This window comes from Peromyscus californicus, unplaced genomic scaffold (genome assembly GCF_007827085.1).
Source record: "Peromyscus californicus insignis strain IS unplaced genomic scaffold, ASM782708v3 Scaffold_7__1_contigs__length_154581171, whole genome shotgun sequence".
NCBI lineage: Eukaryota > Metazoa > Chordata > Mammalia > Rodentia > Cricetidae > Peromyscus > Peromyscus californicus.
Genome location: NW_026294595.1, coordinates 127,000,704 through 127,019,403, shown reverse-complemented (window position 1 = coordinate 127,019,403; position 18,700 = coordinate 127,000,704). Strand labels below are relative to the sequence as shown.

General features: G+C 52.1%; 1 protein-coding gene across 1 annotated transcript in view; it reads right to left on the bottom strand.

Moving 5' to 3' along the window:
* Positions 1–5,569: 5,569 nt before the first annotated feature.
* The window catches only part of Xkr7 (XK related 7), a 30,014-nt gene continuing 16,883 nt past the window's right edge, over positions 5,570–18,700 (bottom strand). The window contains exons 2-3 of the mRNA XM_052725913.1: positions 13,073–13,275; positions 5,570–11,971 (exon numbers count right to left, since the gene is read on the bottom strand). Of these exons, the coding sequence (XP_052581873.1) occupies positions 11,016–11,971; positions 13,073–13,275 (1,159 nt within the window). The 3' untranslated portion in view covers positions 5,570–11,015. The remainder of the gene's footprint in view (positions 11,972–13,072; positions 13,276–18,700) is intronic.

Sequence of the window (18,700 nt, the reverse complement as noted above, 5' to 3'; positions counted from 1 at the left end):
CACTCAGCCTGTTGGGCCAATGAAAAGAGGCCAGGCTATGCAAGCCCATCCCCCACTCTGCTCTAAGCATCAGAATTGCTACTTGACCCCTGAGCCGGTCTGGAATTCCCACCCTTGCTGTGATAGTAGGCTAAGACAGGTTGTCCCGGTGTTTCGGTGCTTTGGTACTGGCTTTTGCAAGCCTTTCCCTTTCTCTGGGCTTCAGCCTCCTCAACTATAGAATTGGACCTTATATTATTTCAAGAATCACTAATAGGACCAAATGTCATTGCTTGGAATTTCAGCTAGGACAAGGAGTGTTTTAGAGATGACTAGAAAGACAAAATGACCTCTGTGTTGCCTGCTGCCCCCACCCCACAGCCATGAATAGATTAAGTGCTTAGTGTCAGTAAATCAGTCGGAGACAGATGACCTAGGTTCAGTCACGAATGACCTTGAGCAATTTTACATCACGTCTCAGAACCTCAGAGTCCTCTTGTGTTAAAAGCAGGATAATAACGGTGCTCTCCTCAGAAAGCTGTTCCAGGGACAAAATGGAACAGAAACATAATGGCAATGCACATTACTAAAATCAGCCAGTGAATCAAAAATGGGTAAGTGGAGCCAGCGAAGTCCCTGCTGTCAGCATCATCAGCAAGGCAGACAGGCTTCAGCCCCAGTTAAATCAGCCGCCTGGATCGCCGTGGAGAGGGTTATAAAAAATCACCTCCGCGCCCAGAGGAGGAAAAGGTTAACCTCGATGGGAGTCATAGGCAGAGAGGGGAAATGTGACAGCTGCCCCTGACCTAGAAGAACTCTGCTCTATGGCAAGCAGCTGGTGTGACAAAGTATTCCTGCTCAGCCTTGAAGGATGAATGCAGGCTAGCTTACGCTAGGCGGAGGGAGCAGCTTGAGCAAACACGTGGTTCTGGGTTGTGTCGCTTCTGGCTGCCCGAAACAGCCGATTCCGACCACAGGTGGCTCAGCAGAAGTCTGATAGTGAGTGTTTGCAGGGTTGGTTAGCTGAGCAGCTCCACAACGGCTTCGGCGTCTTTATATTTTTCTACTTTGTTTCCTGAGATAAGTTGTATGTGCCACTAGATTTACGTATTGAAGTCTCAAACCCTGGGACTGCAAGATGTGATGGGATTTGGATGTGTAACTTCAATTTATTTTTAAAATAGAGATTCATTTAGCCAGGCCTCAAACTTACTACGCGAACAAAGATGACCTTGCAGTTCTGATCCTCCTGCTTCTTTCTCCCTAGCGCAGAGATTACACTTGGTGCTGGGGAGGGAACCCAGGGCCTTGCACATGCTAGGCAAGCACACTACCAACTGAGCTCCAGCCTCAGCCCCACCCCGACCCCCCAAGACAGGGTTCCTCTGTGTAGTTCTGGGCTGTCTGTGGTAGTTTGAATGTAACTGCCCCCCATAGGCTTGTAGGGAGTGGCATTATTAGGAAGTGTGGCCTTGTTGAAGTAGGTGTGACCTTGTTGGAGAAAGTGTGTCACTGTGGGGTTAAGCTTTGAGGTCTCATATGCTCAAGCTACACTCAGTAAGACAGATCACTTCCTGTTGCCTGTGGGTCAAGATGTAGGATTCTCAGCTCCTTCTCCAACACCATGTCTGCCTGCACACCACCATGTCACACCATGATGATAATGGACTAAACCTCTGAAAATGTAAGGCACCGTAATTAAATGTTTTTCTATTTAATTACTGTGGTCATGGTGTCTCCTCACAGCAATAGAAGCCCTAAGACACTCTTCTAGAATTTGCTCTGTAGACAAGGCTGGCCTGGATTAAGGGTGTGTGCTACCATGTCCAGGCTAGATTATCTTTTTAATTAGAATAAACAATTAAATTGAAATCCCACTGTTACAAGGGACTTGACACATATAGAAAGACACTGGGGACATTTGTACAGAGACAAGTCCACCTGAGGATACAGTGAAAGGCGGATCTGCAGGCCCAGGAAAGGGGCCTCGGGAGAAACCAGCCCAAAATACCTTCATCTTGGACTGCCTCCAGACCTGTGAGGAAATGGTTTCCTGCCATGTTCTTCTCTCTGAGGATCATGTCACAAGAGCTTTATCAAGCAACGTATCCAGCAAGATGGCTGCAGAGTAACAGGTGTGAAGCCCATCAGTCGGATGATGCCAGGCTTCTCCTTCTTTTTTTTTTTTTTTTTTTTTTTTTGGTTTTTCGAGACAGGGTTTCTCTGTGTAGCTTTGCGCCTGTCCTGGAACTCACTTGGTAGCCCAGGCTGGCCTCGAACTCACAGAGATCCGCCTGGCTCTGCCTCCCGAGTGCTGGGATTAAAGGCGTGCGCCACCACCGCCCGGCGGCTTCTCCTTCTTGTATCTTCTATTCTGGAAGAAAACCTTGCGGTGACTTTTCAAAAGACTTCCTTTAGGGGCTGGAGAGGTAGGTAGTTCAGCCACTGAGAGCACCTGATGGGCCCATCTACATTTCCCAGCACCCACACGGGTGGCTCACAACCACCTGTAACTCCAGTGCCAAGAGATCTGATGGTGCCCTCTTCAGGCCTCTTGGCACAGGCATACACATGGTGTACATTCAGGGAAATACTCACACTCATAAAAACAAACAAACAACAACAACAAAACAAAGCTAAAAGCCTTCCCTTAGGAGCCAGTGGTCCAGATACACCAGCCAGGACCTAACAGTGGCCTCAACATGATAATTTACCTCTTATCGGAACAGCCGGGACCAAGTCTAGACAGGTACACCAGTGCTGTGCCTTGGGACCAGCATGTTGTGCCTGGCTGCCATTGCTCCATCGATCCACTCTCCATTACAATCCAGTTCAGCCAGTACCTTGAGCTGAGAGCAGAGTGCCGTCCCCTCCTTTAAAGAGACGCCCTAAAGCAGTTCTAAGTTCTACTGCTCACATTGTAGGGGCCAGAACTTGGTTCTATTGGAAATCACATCTGATGGTCCATTCTGAAAGGTGCCTCCAGTTAGCTTAGGTCCAACCGCAAATGAACAGAAAGCATGGGACTCATAACTCCTGCCTGCTGGTCTAGATAACTCTCTGAAGCGCGGACCCTCGAACCAGAGGATTAGAGTAGAAAGTAACTCACAGCGAGCGTGTCTGCACTGTCCTATCACTCATAGGATGAGCATTAAAATAAGCAGGAGGTGACTCGTAGAGGTGAACCCACACATGGTTTTTATGGGAAAAAGGACAAATTTAACAAAGGGAGACATAAGACCTAGAGAGTGCGTAGGATCATACCCTCCTGGTGATCCCAAAGAGAGAAGAAGGGCCATGCTTTAGGATGTGTAAAGATTGCCTCTGCCTCAGTCAGTGAGCCTCCGACTCCAGGCTGACATCTGACTTTGCAAGGTCGGAAAACAAACTGCTTCCCTTCAACTTCTCCGAGACTCCAGTACTCTTTTTTTTTTTTTTTTTGTTTTTTTGTTTTTTTTTTTGTTTTCGAGACAGGGTTTCTCTGTGTAGCTTTGCGCCTTTCCTGGGACTCACTTGGTAGCCCAGGCTGGCCTCGAACTCACAGAGATCCGCCTGGCTCTGCCTCCCGAGTGCTGGGATTAAAGGCGTGCGCCACCACCGCCCGGCGACTCCAGTACTCTTATTATGAAGCAAGGACTAGAATTTCTCACAGTTCTATGGCCACACAAAGCTGCACAGGGGGTTGGGAAATGGAGTCTTTCATTCAGAGTGCCCATGTAAGAGAAGAAATTCCTTTATGTAAAAGGAAACATGGCTACGGGAGAGTCCTGGAGCCTCTGGTTACCAGAACCAGGTCATGTGCGCCTGTACATCACCAACCCCCAGCCAAGGGAATTAATGCTCTGAGGTCAGTGATTTACACACTGGGGCCAGCATCAGTGTCCTCTGGAGGGCTTGTCAAGAACAGATTTCTGCAGGAATGGGAGGTGACTGTCAGCTAAGAGGACTTACTGCTCCTGCAGAGGACCCAGGTTAGGTTCCCAGCACCCTCCTGAGGTGGTTCACAACTGCCTGTGACTCCAGTTCCAGGAGATCTGTGCTCTCTGACCTCTGTGGATACCCGGACCCCACAGCACCCATGTAGAGGTCAGAGGACAATTTTCAGAAGTCTGTTCTCCCCTCCTACCCCGTGGGGCCTCAGGATCAAACTCAGGCCATTGGACTTGGCAGCAAGTGCCTCTCATGGCCCTGTGGATAGCTAATCTTCACCTAGGAAAATCAGTCAAGCACACTTCCGGATTTGTCTGTGAACTCCATTCCAGAGACAACTGGCACGTGGCATGGCAGCTGAGCGGGAAGGCTGCCCTGAATACAGATGGCACTGTCCGATGGCTGGGGCCTCAGGCAGAGCAGAAGCCAGAGAGGAGGAAACTGGTTCTTTGTCTCTCTCTTCCTCTTGTCTGCCATGTGACAAGCCACTGTACTCTACCACAGACCTCCTGCCATGAGGCTCTGCATCAGCACACACAGGCTCCAAGACAAATGGAGCTAAGAGGCCATGGAAATGGTGAGCCATAATAAATCCTTCCTCCTTTTAGGTTGTATTTTTAGAGTTTTGCTTGTTTATTTGTCGCAGTGCTGGGTATCACTAACACGTGCCTCAAATGTTTAGGGTCCAGCTTCCAATAAGTCAGCATCAGCCTAGAAGGTTGATCTTTATTTTTGTGGCCAGGGAGCCACGAGAGGTTCTGCATCAAGTAAAGGCCACCATCAGACTTGTAGGAAGATGTAAAACAGTGGTCCTCAGAGAGAGGGTCTTCAGACCCCTCCTCACACCAGACTCTCCCAGACACCTTTTTATTCTGGAGACAGGATCTAACATAGCCCATGCTGCCTTGAACTTCTGATTCTCCTGTTCCCACCTCCCATGTGCTGGGGGTTCCATGGTGTGCCACTGTGCCTGGCTGAGACCTTTGGAAACGCAGAAGCCTGTATTTGAAATGAGGCCCCTCTATCGCTTCTCAGCCTTTTGCCTCAGGTCAAGTGGTGTGAGCCCTGCTGAAGCTGGTTCTCAGACTCTTTGAGGTTTGGGAAGTGCTACATTAGAGTCAAACCCAGGGCTGGTGCAAATCAGTGGCAGTGTGTCCCTAAGCACATGCTTTGTGCCCAATTCCCAGCATGGGGGGGAGTAGAAACCCTTTTGGAAGGCATCTCTTACAACCAAGACCCCCAAATAGGTAAGCTCTTGAGGGTGGGTCCTGTTTACTGTTCTTGTTCACTGTACCTAGGATTTTGCCCTGGCACATGCATCATAAACACTTAATGCATATTTCAGTTGGGCTGGGAACTTCGGGCTGAGCTTTGCTCTTGTAAGAACTCATTGAGATGACCTTGGGAAAGTACATTCCCATCTCTCATCTTTTTTCCCTTTTTCTGTAAAATGGGCTTAGAGATAATCCCCCAGAGAAGTTCAGTCTGAGATTCTGGGTGATTGATTGATGTTCTGTCCAATCAATGGGTAGGTCTGGATAATGTCCAGCTCTTTCCCACTCAAGTGCCTTTAAAAGATCCAGTGGGATTGTGGTGGGAGGCAGTTTTCTTCTTCTTCATCCACTACCCCGGCCCAGAATAGCCAAACAGGACACAAGCAGAATGTACTGAAATGACTTTTAATATCTCATGTTGCAGCAAAATTAAAAATATACAAAAAGTTTGTGGTGTACAAAAGTCTCAGTACAGAAGCCCCAGCTTGGGCCCCCTCCCCTGCCCAGGGAAAGCTTGAAAGGGCTAGTTGGGCTGGGGGGCTGGGAATGGCACAGGTGTAGTAAATACCAGGAAGTGGGCCTGGGAATACGCTAAGAAGCGGGCAGAAGTTGGGGCTGACCACAGAGGGGAGTGAGAACATGGGGGAAGTCACCTGGAGTTGTGCTGACAGGGAAATTGGGCCCTTAGGCATGGCTAGTGGTTCCTGTGGACATGTTGGGATATCAGAGGTGAAGGTATTCTGGTGGGATCCCTCTCCCAAGGGACCTTGGCTCTAGTCCCAGCTTACCACCAGCTTGCTGTGTGAGCTTGGGCAAGTTGCCTCCCATCTCTGGGCCTGCCCCATCTGTAAACTACAAAGTAACTGGAAAATTAAACCACTGATGCCCAACGTGGAGGTCCCAGGCCCCACCCAAGGGTCTGCAGAGGCAGGCCCTGATATCCATGAGTATTTCTGAGGATTCTGCATTATGCCATCCAATATAGAATGCAAAAGTCCTTCACACTTGAGTCCTGGAAGCTGACACAAGTCCTCACTAGGATGTATCTGCTATCTGCTCAGCTTTAGTCTAAGGTCGCGAAACCAATGCTTTATTAAGTTGGCTCTTTTTGGGAGGAAAACCAAAACTACTTCTCAAGCCATAACATCCTCGGGGAATCCTGAGGGCTCTGGGGACCCCTCTTATGGTTCGGAAACCAGACAGAAGGAGGGCAGGGAGAGAGAGTCCTATTAGGTCTGACTGGATTCTGATACTTGGTGAGGGAGGGAGTAATACCCCCTCCCTCCTGTGGCTCCCCTCGCTCTCTCTTTGTCCCGAGACCCCATCCACTATGAGATTATTGCAGATATCCTGAGCTCCCACCATCCAGCCTGGCCGGGGGACTCATAAAGAGTTGTGCATAGAATAAAGGCCAGAGATGCTGAGGAGGGAGGAGGTGGCCTCGGAATGAGGTTACAGTGGTAGGGGCTGAGCACGGGAACACTGTGCCCTGGGGATTCTGCCTGCAGGAGTCAGACCTGGTTGGAGTGGACCCTCCTTGCCCTGTCCCCGGCAGTGTCCTGATTCAGTTCTTCTTGCATCTACTTGCAGCAACCAAGAACTCAGTGTCCCAACCCAGAATGGCACACATGTTTCCCTAAGCCCAGGGCCTCAGAAGTGTCCTTGACTAGAAGGGGGACTCAGACCCCTACAGTGCTCCCTCTGGGGATTGGTACTCAGCCAGTCCCTTCCCTCACAACACCACAAAGCACTTGCCTATAGATTTCAGCTCCGCTCCTTCAGCCTCACCCAGGCTCAGTCTATGAAGGAAGCAGATGCCAAAGAGCTGTGCAGCAGCATGGGATGGGGTCAGGGTTCCTGGTGCTCAGTTAGCGACCTGTGCCTAAACTCTCCCTCTACCTAGAGAGTCCCTCTGAATCAGGAGCCCCCAAACTAGAAAAGACTTCGGGGCCTAAGCAACCTCCTGAAGCACATAAGGGACCCCTTATCAGATGTTGGGAACGACCAGGGACCTGGAGTCTTCCAGACAACCAGGGTGAGATTTAGGGTTAGACCAAGCCAAGTTCCAGAGGCTCCCAACAACCCTGGAGGGGTTGATGCATTAGAAGCTTCAGACTGGTGCCCAGTAGGTTGTTTTCCAAAGCCTAAACCTCATTGTTCATTGGTTCAGAACACCCTCCTTCTGCCCATCCCCACAGTTCTGCTTTCTTGAACCTCCACTCACCCCACTTTCCTGGGGGTATCTGAGTTTATACCCATGCACCCTGCCTCAGAGAACCTTCCTCCCACTGTCAGGCTTCGTAGACTCCAGCCCCAGGCAGGCTGTGGTGCAAGGGCTTGTAGAACCTCAGTCTCTAGGGAGTGTTTGGGGATGATGGTCCCAAGCCCGCCATGTTCTCATCCGGAAACCTGCACATCCTCAGCCTTGTCCTCCCGGGCCTCTGCTTCTCCAACTCTCGGGGTGACACACTTCAGGTACAAGAGGGGTCCAGCTGAGAGTAAGGCAGATTTGGGGGAGATGAGAGGAAGGGACCAAGCCCATATTTTTAGACAGTCCCCGCAGGGGAGGGTGGAGGCCTGTGCTGTTGGCTGGGGTGACCATTACAAGGCACGTGGTACATTGGTGAGCGGAGGTACAGTTCATGGTGCCTGGGGAGGTTTGAGGAGCACAGGCAGTGGCTGGAGTTGATTTGAGGGTGGAAGCTCACGGAACAGGAGGCAGGGTTCTACATTAGGAAGGGAAGGCCTGGCTTTTCTGTCCCCAAGATGTCCTGTTACCTGCTGCTCCTGAAGAAGTTAGAACAGAGCTAACTTTTACTGGTGCCCAGGAAGACCCTGTGGTTCCATTAACTTGCTGTGTGACTTTGGGCAAACGTGTGGCCCTCTCTGCTTCTTCTATATAATGGATATGAAAGACAGGTGACTTTGGGGACCCTTCCTTCAAGGCTATGGTACCAAAGTCCTTTCTCCCTGGAGGAACCTTACAGGGATCCTGGGAAGAACTAAGAATCCAGACTCGGTTAATGGTCTGTGGACAGGAGTGGAGGACCCCAGGGGTCCAGTTGTGGCAGGGGAAAAAGACCGGCTGAGGTAGATTGTGTCACAGAAAGAAACCAAACAATAAAATAAAATAAAATAAACCAGCTCCAAGAAGATGGGGCCTTTTCCCATTCTGATTCTTCTGTCCTAGTGAAGCAAAAACACAGGCCAGTAATGAGAGAGGCCTCAGGCCAGGAAGGATGGGGTCCTGAGCTAGGGGGAGGGGGACTAATATTTGGGGGAGATGGGCTCTGTCCAGAGAAGGGTGAGGGCCTTCTGACCATGACCTTTCCTGGTGCTCAAATCTCCTTGCAGGCAGGGGTCTGAGGGAAAGCTCTGTGAGATCAGGATGAAAAATGTGGTCGTGGCTTCCCTGCAGCCTCAGACCATGCCTGCCTCTGCTTATCCTGCTTCCCTGCCTGCTGTGGCTTCCCTGCAGCCTCAGACCATGCCTGCCTCTGCTTATCCTGCTTCCCTGCCTGCCCTGACCTCCGGCAGCAACCAACTAAGGGTTCTAAAACCTTTCCTTCTAGGCTGCTGGAGAATGGGGCATCCACAGGGCCATTCTAGGACCTTGGCGTGGTGGTGGTGGTGGTTAAAATAACTTGCCAAGGGTAGCCCAGATGTCACCATTCTGATGTGTGGGATGGAGGTACAGCTCTTGGAAGGGTGCCACACACAGGGGAAACAATGGAGTGACAATTCCCGGCACTATGACTCCTGCAGAATAAGGCTGCTTGGGCTTGGGGCCCGTTCTCAATGCCCCATCTTACAGAGATGGTAACAGGTGGATAGCTGGCCGTGGAACTAATCCCCAAAGCTAGCTCAGGGTAGAGGGAAAAGAGAATGATCAGGCCTGGAGCAGGATGGAGCGATCTGTCTCTCTGGAGGCCTCTTGGGGGTCAGTGAAGCAGAGGGAGGGAAAGGCATTCTGTACCAGCAGAATGAATACAGCTACCCGTGGTGCCAGGCAGGGTGGCTCGTATCCTGGGTATGATGTGTGCTCGTGTGTGCATACACACAGTGTGTCCTCTCAGCCTCACCCTGAGTGTAGCTCCCTCCCAGCCTCCTCAGCAAATCAATCATTGCCACATCACCACTGATGGGACAGTCAGGAGTCTAAGACCTTGCAAGAGCAGCAGTTACTCTAGGCCTCAGTTTTCTATCTGTAACTCCAAGGGAGGCTGAGCCAGGGAGGGCTAAACAATCTTCTTATTTGCATAGTCTAGGATTCTTATGGCCCCCACACTTCCAGCCCAATCTGCTCTTGTCCCCCAAGTCCCTGGCTTGTCCCCTTCCAGTGAGTCACCTCAGTTGGCATAAGGAGTGACAAGAGGCTCTAGACCCTGCCTAAAGCTCCACCTTCTGCTTCACAGAGCTGCCCAGCCCCCCGGATCCATAATCCTGCCCATAATGTGCCCCGGTCAAGATGGGCTGTCCCAGGCCAGGTGCACATCCCAGGACGATGGTCCCTGATGCAACCCAGGATGTCTGGACCATAGGAATGGGTCACAGGCCTGGAGCCTCAGATTTGAGACAAAACAAGTCTCAACTTTCCCAGATGCTGTCCCAGAGAACCTCAGCTGCAAGGTGGCAGGACGCCAAGGTTTATGTCACGTCCCCAGAGCTATTTTTTTTTCCAGCTGAGAACCACTTGGCAGCAGAAACATCTCGGGGGTTCTGAGGACATTTCCTTTTAGAGAAGATAGGGCTGGGGACATGGAAGGGGATCTAGAACTCGCATAAACTCTGGCAGCCTAGAACTAGAGCACCCATGTGGTCCACGCTTCCATACCCCCTCCCCCACCTTCCATGGCAGAAACTAGAATCGTCCACATCAGAGCAGCAGGGCTCTAGAGTCCTTGATCCTTATAAAAGATCAGCAGCTCCCTAGGACATGTTGTCGAGAGGTATTCTAGACTAAGATATCTCCCCAACAGGTCCTCTCTCAGTATGCTGGAGCCAGACAGAGTACCATCCCAGACATCTTATCTGCTGTGCTTAAGACCTTTCTCTACAGGGAACATCTCAGATGCACCTCTAGAACAAACAGTCCCTTGTGACCTCTCATCTGAGGGGTCTAGAACTCATCCGGAACAGAGCTCCCAACCAAATGCACCTCCCAAGCCAAGGCACCCCACCCCACACTTGTATCCCTTCATACTGCTGTCAGCCCTCACTCTTGAGGGTTCTTTATCCTGCTAATGTCTGCACTGTCAGATCCCCAGGTTCCCTCCCAACTGCCTGATCTAATTCTCCACCTGTCCAGTTCCCCTTCTTACAGGAACTGTGGCGATTCTGTCCAGAGATTTCCCCCCAATTTATCCCACATCCCCCACAGCCTTTTCCATCCTTCTCCCAGGGATCCCCACCTGCCACAAGGCAGCCCTTCCCCACACTCCCTGAGGGATGCCTTGGACCTCATACAGTGCCTTTTCTCTGGTAGGCCCGCCAGGGGTGATGTGGGATGATTCTAGGCAGGGGAAAAGGTGAAGACCCTTGTGCCAAGCATAATATGGCATCCCCATGAGAGTGGGGCAGTTTATGAGGGAGTAGCACCAGTTGACACCCTGTGCCCTGGTCCAGGGGAACTTAGGGAATGAGCCGCAGGGCTAAAAATGAGGCCTCGGGCCTCCACAGGGCTGCCCTCTCCCCTAAGGGAACCCCATGGTGGGGCCATTCTTGGATCCAAAGATCTACTCCCACTTAGCCCGGTGGCCCTGACATCCAGACTCAACACTGTGGTCAATGTGGGATCAGCCAAGCCTGTCCCTTTTGGGAGGCAGACCATGCCTACACTGTGGTCTCATACTCCAGCAGCTCCTGGGAGGTGCCCATGCTCCGGTACTGCAACCTGGGCGTGGCAGGTGAAGAATACTCCAAAGCCAGAATGGTCTTCCGGAGCCGGCGGTCAATAAAATGAGCATCCCATGCTGGGTACTTTTTCCGAGGCAAGTCAATCCGAATGACAGGCCTCTCTGTCCGCAAGGGGCGAGCCACTGGCGTGGGAGGCAAACCGGGTCGTACCTGGAAGACAGGTGGCGTAGGAGTCCCAGCTCGCTCACCTCCCACTGAGGCCCCGTCCCGCTCAGTGCCTGTAGTCCTTGGCAGAGATCTTGGTGGACTTGTGATGGCGTCAGCCGGAGGGGCACAGGGCCCTGGGGCTTCAGGGAAGATGCAGCCAGGTGCCTGGGGCCTCAGCATGGGCCCATTGGGGTGCAGGAGACAGTAATAGACACACATAAAGAATATGCCCAGGGCAAAGCTGGAGGCGACCACGCAGACCAGGATGAGTGAGTAGAAGTCAGTAGAGAAGTTCTGGCTGGAGTACCAGAAGCCAGTGAGTGCTGCGTTCTCCAGCAGCACGATGCAATAGTAGAGGGTCACTCGGCGGCGGCTGCGGCCCTCCTTGACGTTGAACCAGCAGAAGATGTAGATGATCCCCACCACCATATTGTAGATGATCTCTTCCCACTTGGACATGCAGAAGTCTGTCTCACCCTGGATAACCCAGAAGGTCATGATGCACCAGTGGGCTACGATGAAAATGCCGAAGTAGAGCTTGTAGACGCTGGCAAAGAGGGCGAAAGCCAGGGTTCGGGCTGCAATGGTGAACAGGTGCCACAGTACTTGGGCTACAGCACCCTTGTAGGACAGGGGCCGCTTGTCATCTCTTGAGTCTCTCAGCACCTTCTGGTAGGATGCCAGTGTCCAGGCCAAGGACACAAGGGAGGCAGAGATGGAGAGGGCTGTGGAGACAGGGTAGGGATGGGGTGGGCTGGGTTAGGGGTGGGTCCAGGTTGGGTCTGGAGAGGAGGTTCTGGGTCAGGACCTGGGTTCTGTGGAGGTGTGAGGGAAGGGTCTGTGGATCAGGTATGAGGAAGGTCTGGTTGGGGGTCTACAAGGGCAAGGATATGGGGTGGGGGCAGGGAATGAGGTGGGATACTTCTGTGGGTAATGGGAGTATAAAGGGAAATAGATTTGGGGTGATTTTGATCTCCATGGGCGTTAAGTCTAGGGTTCTAGTACAGGGTAGACAGGGTTCAGGGGTCTTGGTGGAGGGTGGGAAATTAGGGTCCAGGACTCTGGAGAAGAGGAGGTCAAGAAGGGATCATTAAGTCACGGAGGAGTCAGGGGACCCATCAGAAGATATTAGGCTGGGTATGAAGGGACAGCTAGAGCCAAGCAGAGATAGGGAGGGATCCCACGTGAGACACTGCATTCTTGGCCAGAGAGAGGGCAGGTGTCCTCAAGGGGCCTGAGGACTAGTGATGGAGACCGGGGACACTGAGGGTGGGTTAGGCAGGGTGTGGGTGGGAAGCGCATGAAGTGCTTCAGAAACAGGTGATGTCACTTTTCTGTGACACTGACTGCACTGGACTGGAGTGTTTCAGAAGGGGCAATGTTGGGGCTAATGGGACCTGGTGCAAGGGAGGAGACCAGGACGTCCAGTGAAGGGATAGGTGGACAGAGTCTCTGGAAACTGATGGTGATTGGGCAGGTCTGTAAAGCAATGGGTCCCCAGAGGATGCAGGCCAGGACTCAACAATTTGTAGAACACAGAGGGCAGAGGACTCCCTCAGGGGGTCTAAGGTTTGTTGGCGGGAGTAAAGGGCAGAGGCAAGATATGGTCTGCCCTGATAATAGTGAGGGCAAAGAGAGGAGCCCAGGGTGTCTGAGGGGTGGTGTCAGAATGGAAGAGACAAGTTAGAGGAAAGGGGAGGTCTGGAGATGCCTAGGGGGTGATGAGGGCCTGTGGTTCCCTAAACCCTGGCCAGGCAGGCCTGCCTTTGGGGCGGGGCGCAGGGTATCCCCAGGGGCCAGCACGGAGCGGAGCGAGCGGGGCTCACCAGTCAGCAGGTCTGGCTGTCGGCTGTGGTAGACCAGCAGGCTGAGCTGCAGCACCAGCTGCGGCGCGCTGCGCAGGAAGGTCTCCAGCAGACGCAGCATGCTCACATCCGCGCTCTCGAACAGCATCCGCCAGTAGAAGTGGCGCCGCAGCCGCTCCCCGCGCCAGCGGCTCTGTAGCCCCAGGTACAGGGCGCGCAGGTACCTGCCGGGGGAAGTGGTGCTCAGGTCCAGGCTCCTCCCGGCTCGTGTTCCCGCCCATCTCAGCCTCCAGGCCGACGCCGGGGAGAGTCCCCTCCCTACCTCACTCGCCTACTCTGCGGCTGTAAAATGGGCTGGCCTCTCTGGGATGTGGTTGCAGAGCGCTGAGTGCATCCATTAGCTTCTAGCCTAGTCCTGTCCTCATCTCCAGTTTAGAGGAAGGAACTGGGAGCCAGTGACCATAGTATTTGCCCAAGATCACACAGCCAGCCAACAGCGGAACCAGAACTCAATTCCGGGCACCAACCATTAGACAACACCGCTTCTTGCTGGAAACTTGGAAGAGGTTTGGCCATGGATTTCCTGTATGGATCACAGCTGGTGCCAGGTCCAGGTCCTGACCCATTGCTCCTTGGCCTCAGCTGCTCACCTAACAAACTTAACAGTTGTTTGACACAGGCCACAGGCTCCAGGATATTTAACAGATATCCTCAGCAGCTGCCCGGCTTTTACCCTTGCTGCTCCCTGTACCTGGAGCACCTCTCCCTGTTCCTTAACCTCACCCCAGTTCCAAACCTAGGTAAGTCTTGCTCCTATTTCAAATATCAGGCTTCTGCTGACCACCTCCCCCAAGTTAGGAGCCTCCTTCAGACCCCACGCCCCATTCCGCTCCAGCCCTTGGCACAGTGGGTTGAACTGTCCGCTAGGCACAGCTGTAAACTCCATGCCAGTGACTACATCATCTGCTAAAAGCAGCACACGAAGCTCTTACAGCACAGTAGGTGCTCAAGCCATGCGTTTACAAATGAATGAATGCGTAGTGGCGAGTCTGTTGACTTCGGTGGCTCTGATAACCTTGGAGTAGATAGGAAGGATCTAAGCCCTGAGATCAATTCCTGACTCGACTTCTAATTTACTCGGTTGAGTCGGTGCTCACTCCTGCCCAAGTAGCAGAGAGGATGGATGTTAAAGAGCAATGCTCACATGGTATGAGGAATTGAGTCTCATTTCCCCCTGTGACCACAGAACCTGCCTTTCCCCAGACCCTGAAAATCTTTGAATATGGCAGGTTAGCTCTTTGTCCAAACCACAGAGGGATTCTCTAAAAGTGGCTTCCCAGAAAACAGGCAGAGAGTGTCCAACACAGACCCAGTGACCTATTGCCTGAACCTCAAACTGAGGCACTGGGGATGGGAAAATGCTGGCATTTCTAGGACATTGGAACCAGGGGATCCATGGTGTGCTGACAGCTTGCGGAAAGAATCATGGTGCCACAGGGTCTCCGTGTGATAATGAGAGGGGTGGGCTTGATGGCTCTGACCCTGGACTCTCTTCCCCAAAATGTGGCCAAGAACATCCAATTTTGGGTCCTCTCAGCCCCAGTTACTGCTGCTGGCACATCCCCAGTAGGACACCTGGCAGCCAGGAGGGAAAGGGGCTGTTCCCTTGCCTGCTTGGCAACCCCAGGATTGGACTGCGCTTCTTCTGATGAGTGGTGGTAAGTCATCTCCCTGGGTCACCCCATTTTCGGAGTCTCCTGCTCCCGCCCCCCACTCTCACACAGGATTTCTGCAGCAGCATCATTCAGTCATACAGCAGATGTGCTTCAGCTTAGCTCTGTACTGGGTTTTGTGCCCCTTCATATCTCACCCTTCCATGAGAGGGAGATGGGGAACTTTGGCAGGAGAGGGGGGGCAGTCAGGGAAGATTTCCTACAAGAAATACCCCCTCACCCCCCTCTTCCTGACAGTATCTCATGTAGCTCAGGCTGGTCTAGAACTAACTAAGCAGCTAAGGATGACTTCGAACTCCGAATCCTCTTGCCTCCACCCTCCAAGTGCTGGCATTACAGGCATGTACCACCATGCCAGGTTCTGTTGGTTTTATTTTGTTTCTGTTTTTAAGGTAGTTTCTCATGTAACCAGGCTGACATCAAACTCTTTACTTAGCTCAAGCTGGTCTTGAATTCCTAATCCTTCTGCCTCCTAGCTCCCTTTCCATAGGCACTGAAATGCCTGGTTTTAATTTCTGTTTTCAAGTACATGTTGGCACTGGGCATGGTGGTACTGTCTCTAATTCCAACATTTAGGAGATTGAGGCAAGAGGACCACAAGTTCAAGGCCAGCTTGTGCTACAAGAAGAGACTTTGTCGCAAAAACAAAAACAAAAAAACACCAAGTCAATCAACCAATGGAGCAGTAAAATACAATAAAAAACACTAGTGGTGGGGGAAGCTGAGGGGATGGCTCAGTGGTTGTGAGCACAGGCTGCTCTTCCAGAGGACCCAGGTTCAATTCCCGGTACCCACATGATGGCTCACAACCACCTGTAACTCCAGTTCCAGGGGATCAAATGCTCTCTCTCTCTCTCTCTTTTTTTAAAAAAACATTTATCTATTTATTATGTATACAGTACGCCTGCATGTGTCCCTGCAGGCCAGAAGAGGGCACCAGATCTCATTACAAGTGGTTGTGAGCCACCATGTGGTTGCTGGGAATTGAACTCAGGACCTCTGGAAGAGCAGTCAGTGCACTTAACCACTGAGCCATCTCTCCAGCCCCAAATGCTCTCTTATGTGGAAACTGCACTCACATGGTGCACAGACATACATACAGACAAAACACCTATACACATAAAATACAAATAAGTACATCTTACACACACACACACACACACACACACACACACACACACACACACACGGACAGACGACAATAGAGGAGGGCATTCAGGAGAATTGGCAGATGCAAAGTGCAGAGGCAATGGGAGCCCACACCCTTTCAGGGGAATAGGCTGGCCTAGACCGGAGGCCTCTAATCAGATGGGGCACAGGAAGACCAGAATTTTTATAATTCATCACATTGTGGAAGTTCGTTAAATGTCGCAGCCATGTCTAGGCTGCAGGACTAGGGGCATTACTCAGCAGTGGAGGACATGCTTAGTATGCACAAGGCCCTGGGTTCTGTTCCTGAAAAAAGGAAATCTGGACTGGAGAGCACAGGTTTAATTTTTAATCTGAATCCCAGAATTGGAGGTGATAGGATCAGCTCGGAGCCTCGAAAGCCTACTCCGAGGGCTGGCTTGGAGGGAAGCCAAGGAGAGACTGGGGCTGGTCCAGGCTCGAGTGACAGGGCTGAGCTAAGGGAGTGGTGCACCAGAGCGGAAGAGAACAGACCTGGAAGCAGCCAGAGGTGAGGGCTATGGGGTGGGTGGCAGGTGGCCCCAGGGCTTCTGAGGGCCCTGGAACCCAGACCTTCATCCCAGGCCTGCTCCACAGCCCACTCTCTTCCTCATTCCTGTGGCTCTGACTTCGAACAGGAAGGAGAGGCCAGCTGGTCCAATGTGAAAGGACCTGGGGAGCTGGGGAAGAGCAATACCCTGGAAGTTTCTCTGAGGCGAGGAGACCATCTGTTTCCACCCAGGTTAGGATGAGGGCGGTGCCAGCCCCGCCAGCATCCATCACCACCTGGCAGACCTCCCGTTACTGCCCCGCCCACCCCTGATCTTTCCTCTGCCAGCTTCCAGCTAACCGCAGACAAAGGGTTCCCGTCGTCCAGGACTGGGATGGAGAAGGCTGGAAAGGAGACTTCTGCCACCTGTCCATGGTGCTTGGGGGTCAGAGCATAGAAACCACCCTGCACCCTAGGGACAAAAGACCTAGCCTTCTTGAGCCCAGCCTCTCTCGGGTCCTTTTGGCAACAGGACCAAAGCAGTGGCTGTTCCTTCCAGCCAGACTAACTACTCGCTGCCAGGGGTCTGGGAGATGTTCATGGACTTAGGAGAGTGTTTGAGGCTTGTGGGGGAAAATTGGCTTCAAAGCCCGGGGAAAAACTGCAGAATCAAAATTAATAAATGTTTAATTAAATGTCTGCAAAAACAGAACATGATGTCAGCTAGTCATTTGCAATTTGGCTTTTATCTGGTTATATATAATTTACATTTGATGTTTGATGTGGCCATGTTTTAATATGCTTGATAGCTGTTGAGCCACAGAGGTCTTAAGACAACACTGTCCAGGACATAAAACCTCATTTCCCTGGCCTCAGTTTCCCCTTCTCTGAAACAGAGCTGGTACCTGTCATCCTGTCTGTACCACAATCACCAGAATAAAGATCCCACAGGCAAAATGGAGGTATACTGGTGTGTGGGTTTGTGTCCCAGCCCTGCCCTGGACCCTGCTTTGTGGCTTTGAATGGTCTCTGCTTCCCTGAACCTTATTTTTTTTCCCTTGTAAGCATCAAGTGATAGAGTTAACAGTAATTTCCAAACTGTAGAGGGATGTGCACACAGTGGTGGCGGAAAGAAGAGGAGCATATCTTGGGTGGAGGTCTCTGGCTCCTTCTGACCACCAAGCAACTGCTCTTGGAACCTCCTCCAGGAATCTCACTGTACTCTCCACTGCTTTCTCTATTTGAAAGGAAGTTGAAAGAAGCGGATGTCACCATGTATGGGACCCACACAGGACACCCCATCTCAAGACAAGGAACCCAGACTTGCTTTTCTCCAAAATGCATCCAGTCCCACTCCCATCCACCTCTCCAGTCCCTGCCCCATCTGTCTCTCAGGTGGGTGCTACACCCTGGTACAGGCACCTCCCATCGTCTCTTGCTAGGACAGCCAGGTCAGCCTTCTCTGTGGGTCTCCACGCAGCCACTCCTGCCCCCTACAGTCCATTCCACACATAGCAACCAGCAAGGAATTCCTAAAGCCTGAGGGATCAGGTCACCCCCTTTCTGGAAACTTCACACAGGCCTCCAATCACACTTACAATGAAACCCAAGCTTCTCCCCTCAGCTCACAGGCTCCCAACCATCTGGCCTGCCCATTTCTCTCACTGTATCTCCAACCACTGTCTGTTCCCCACACCCCAGCTGCATCGGAAGTTCCCTGCCAGACTTGCTCCAGCCTCAGGACTTTCTCACTTGCTGCACGCTCGCTCAGCCTGGAACACTCTTCCCCAGATCCTGCTCTGGCTGGCTCCTCATCAGCTCTCCTGACACTTTCTTTGAGGAGGCCACCCGTCCCACATTGCTGCTTCTCATTTCCAAGGATCCTTCTAGTCCATCACACGCCTGCCTTACTTCTGATCCTCCAGCCTTATCTCCTGAGTGCTGGGATTGCCGGTGTGAGACACCACATCCTGTTTATGAAGCACTGGGATCAATCCCAGGGCTTTGTGCATGCTGTGCAAGCACTCTGCCAACTGAGCTCCATCCCCAGGCCCTAGACGTTTTCTTTCCATTCTGTCACTGGGGCTCATGAGGCAGGGACCTTGCTTGTATTGGTCACCAGAGTTGAGTCTCGAATGTGTCTCCTTTCAGGTCTCAGCAGGCCCTGGGCCTCTGTCTCAGTCAGCACAAAGTCAGAACACTTCCCAGAACCCCACTCCCTATCCATTCTGTTGTTCTTCCTCCAGGAAGTCTTCCCTG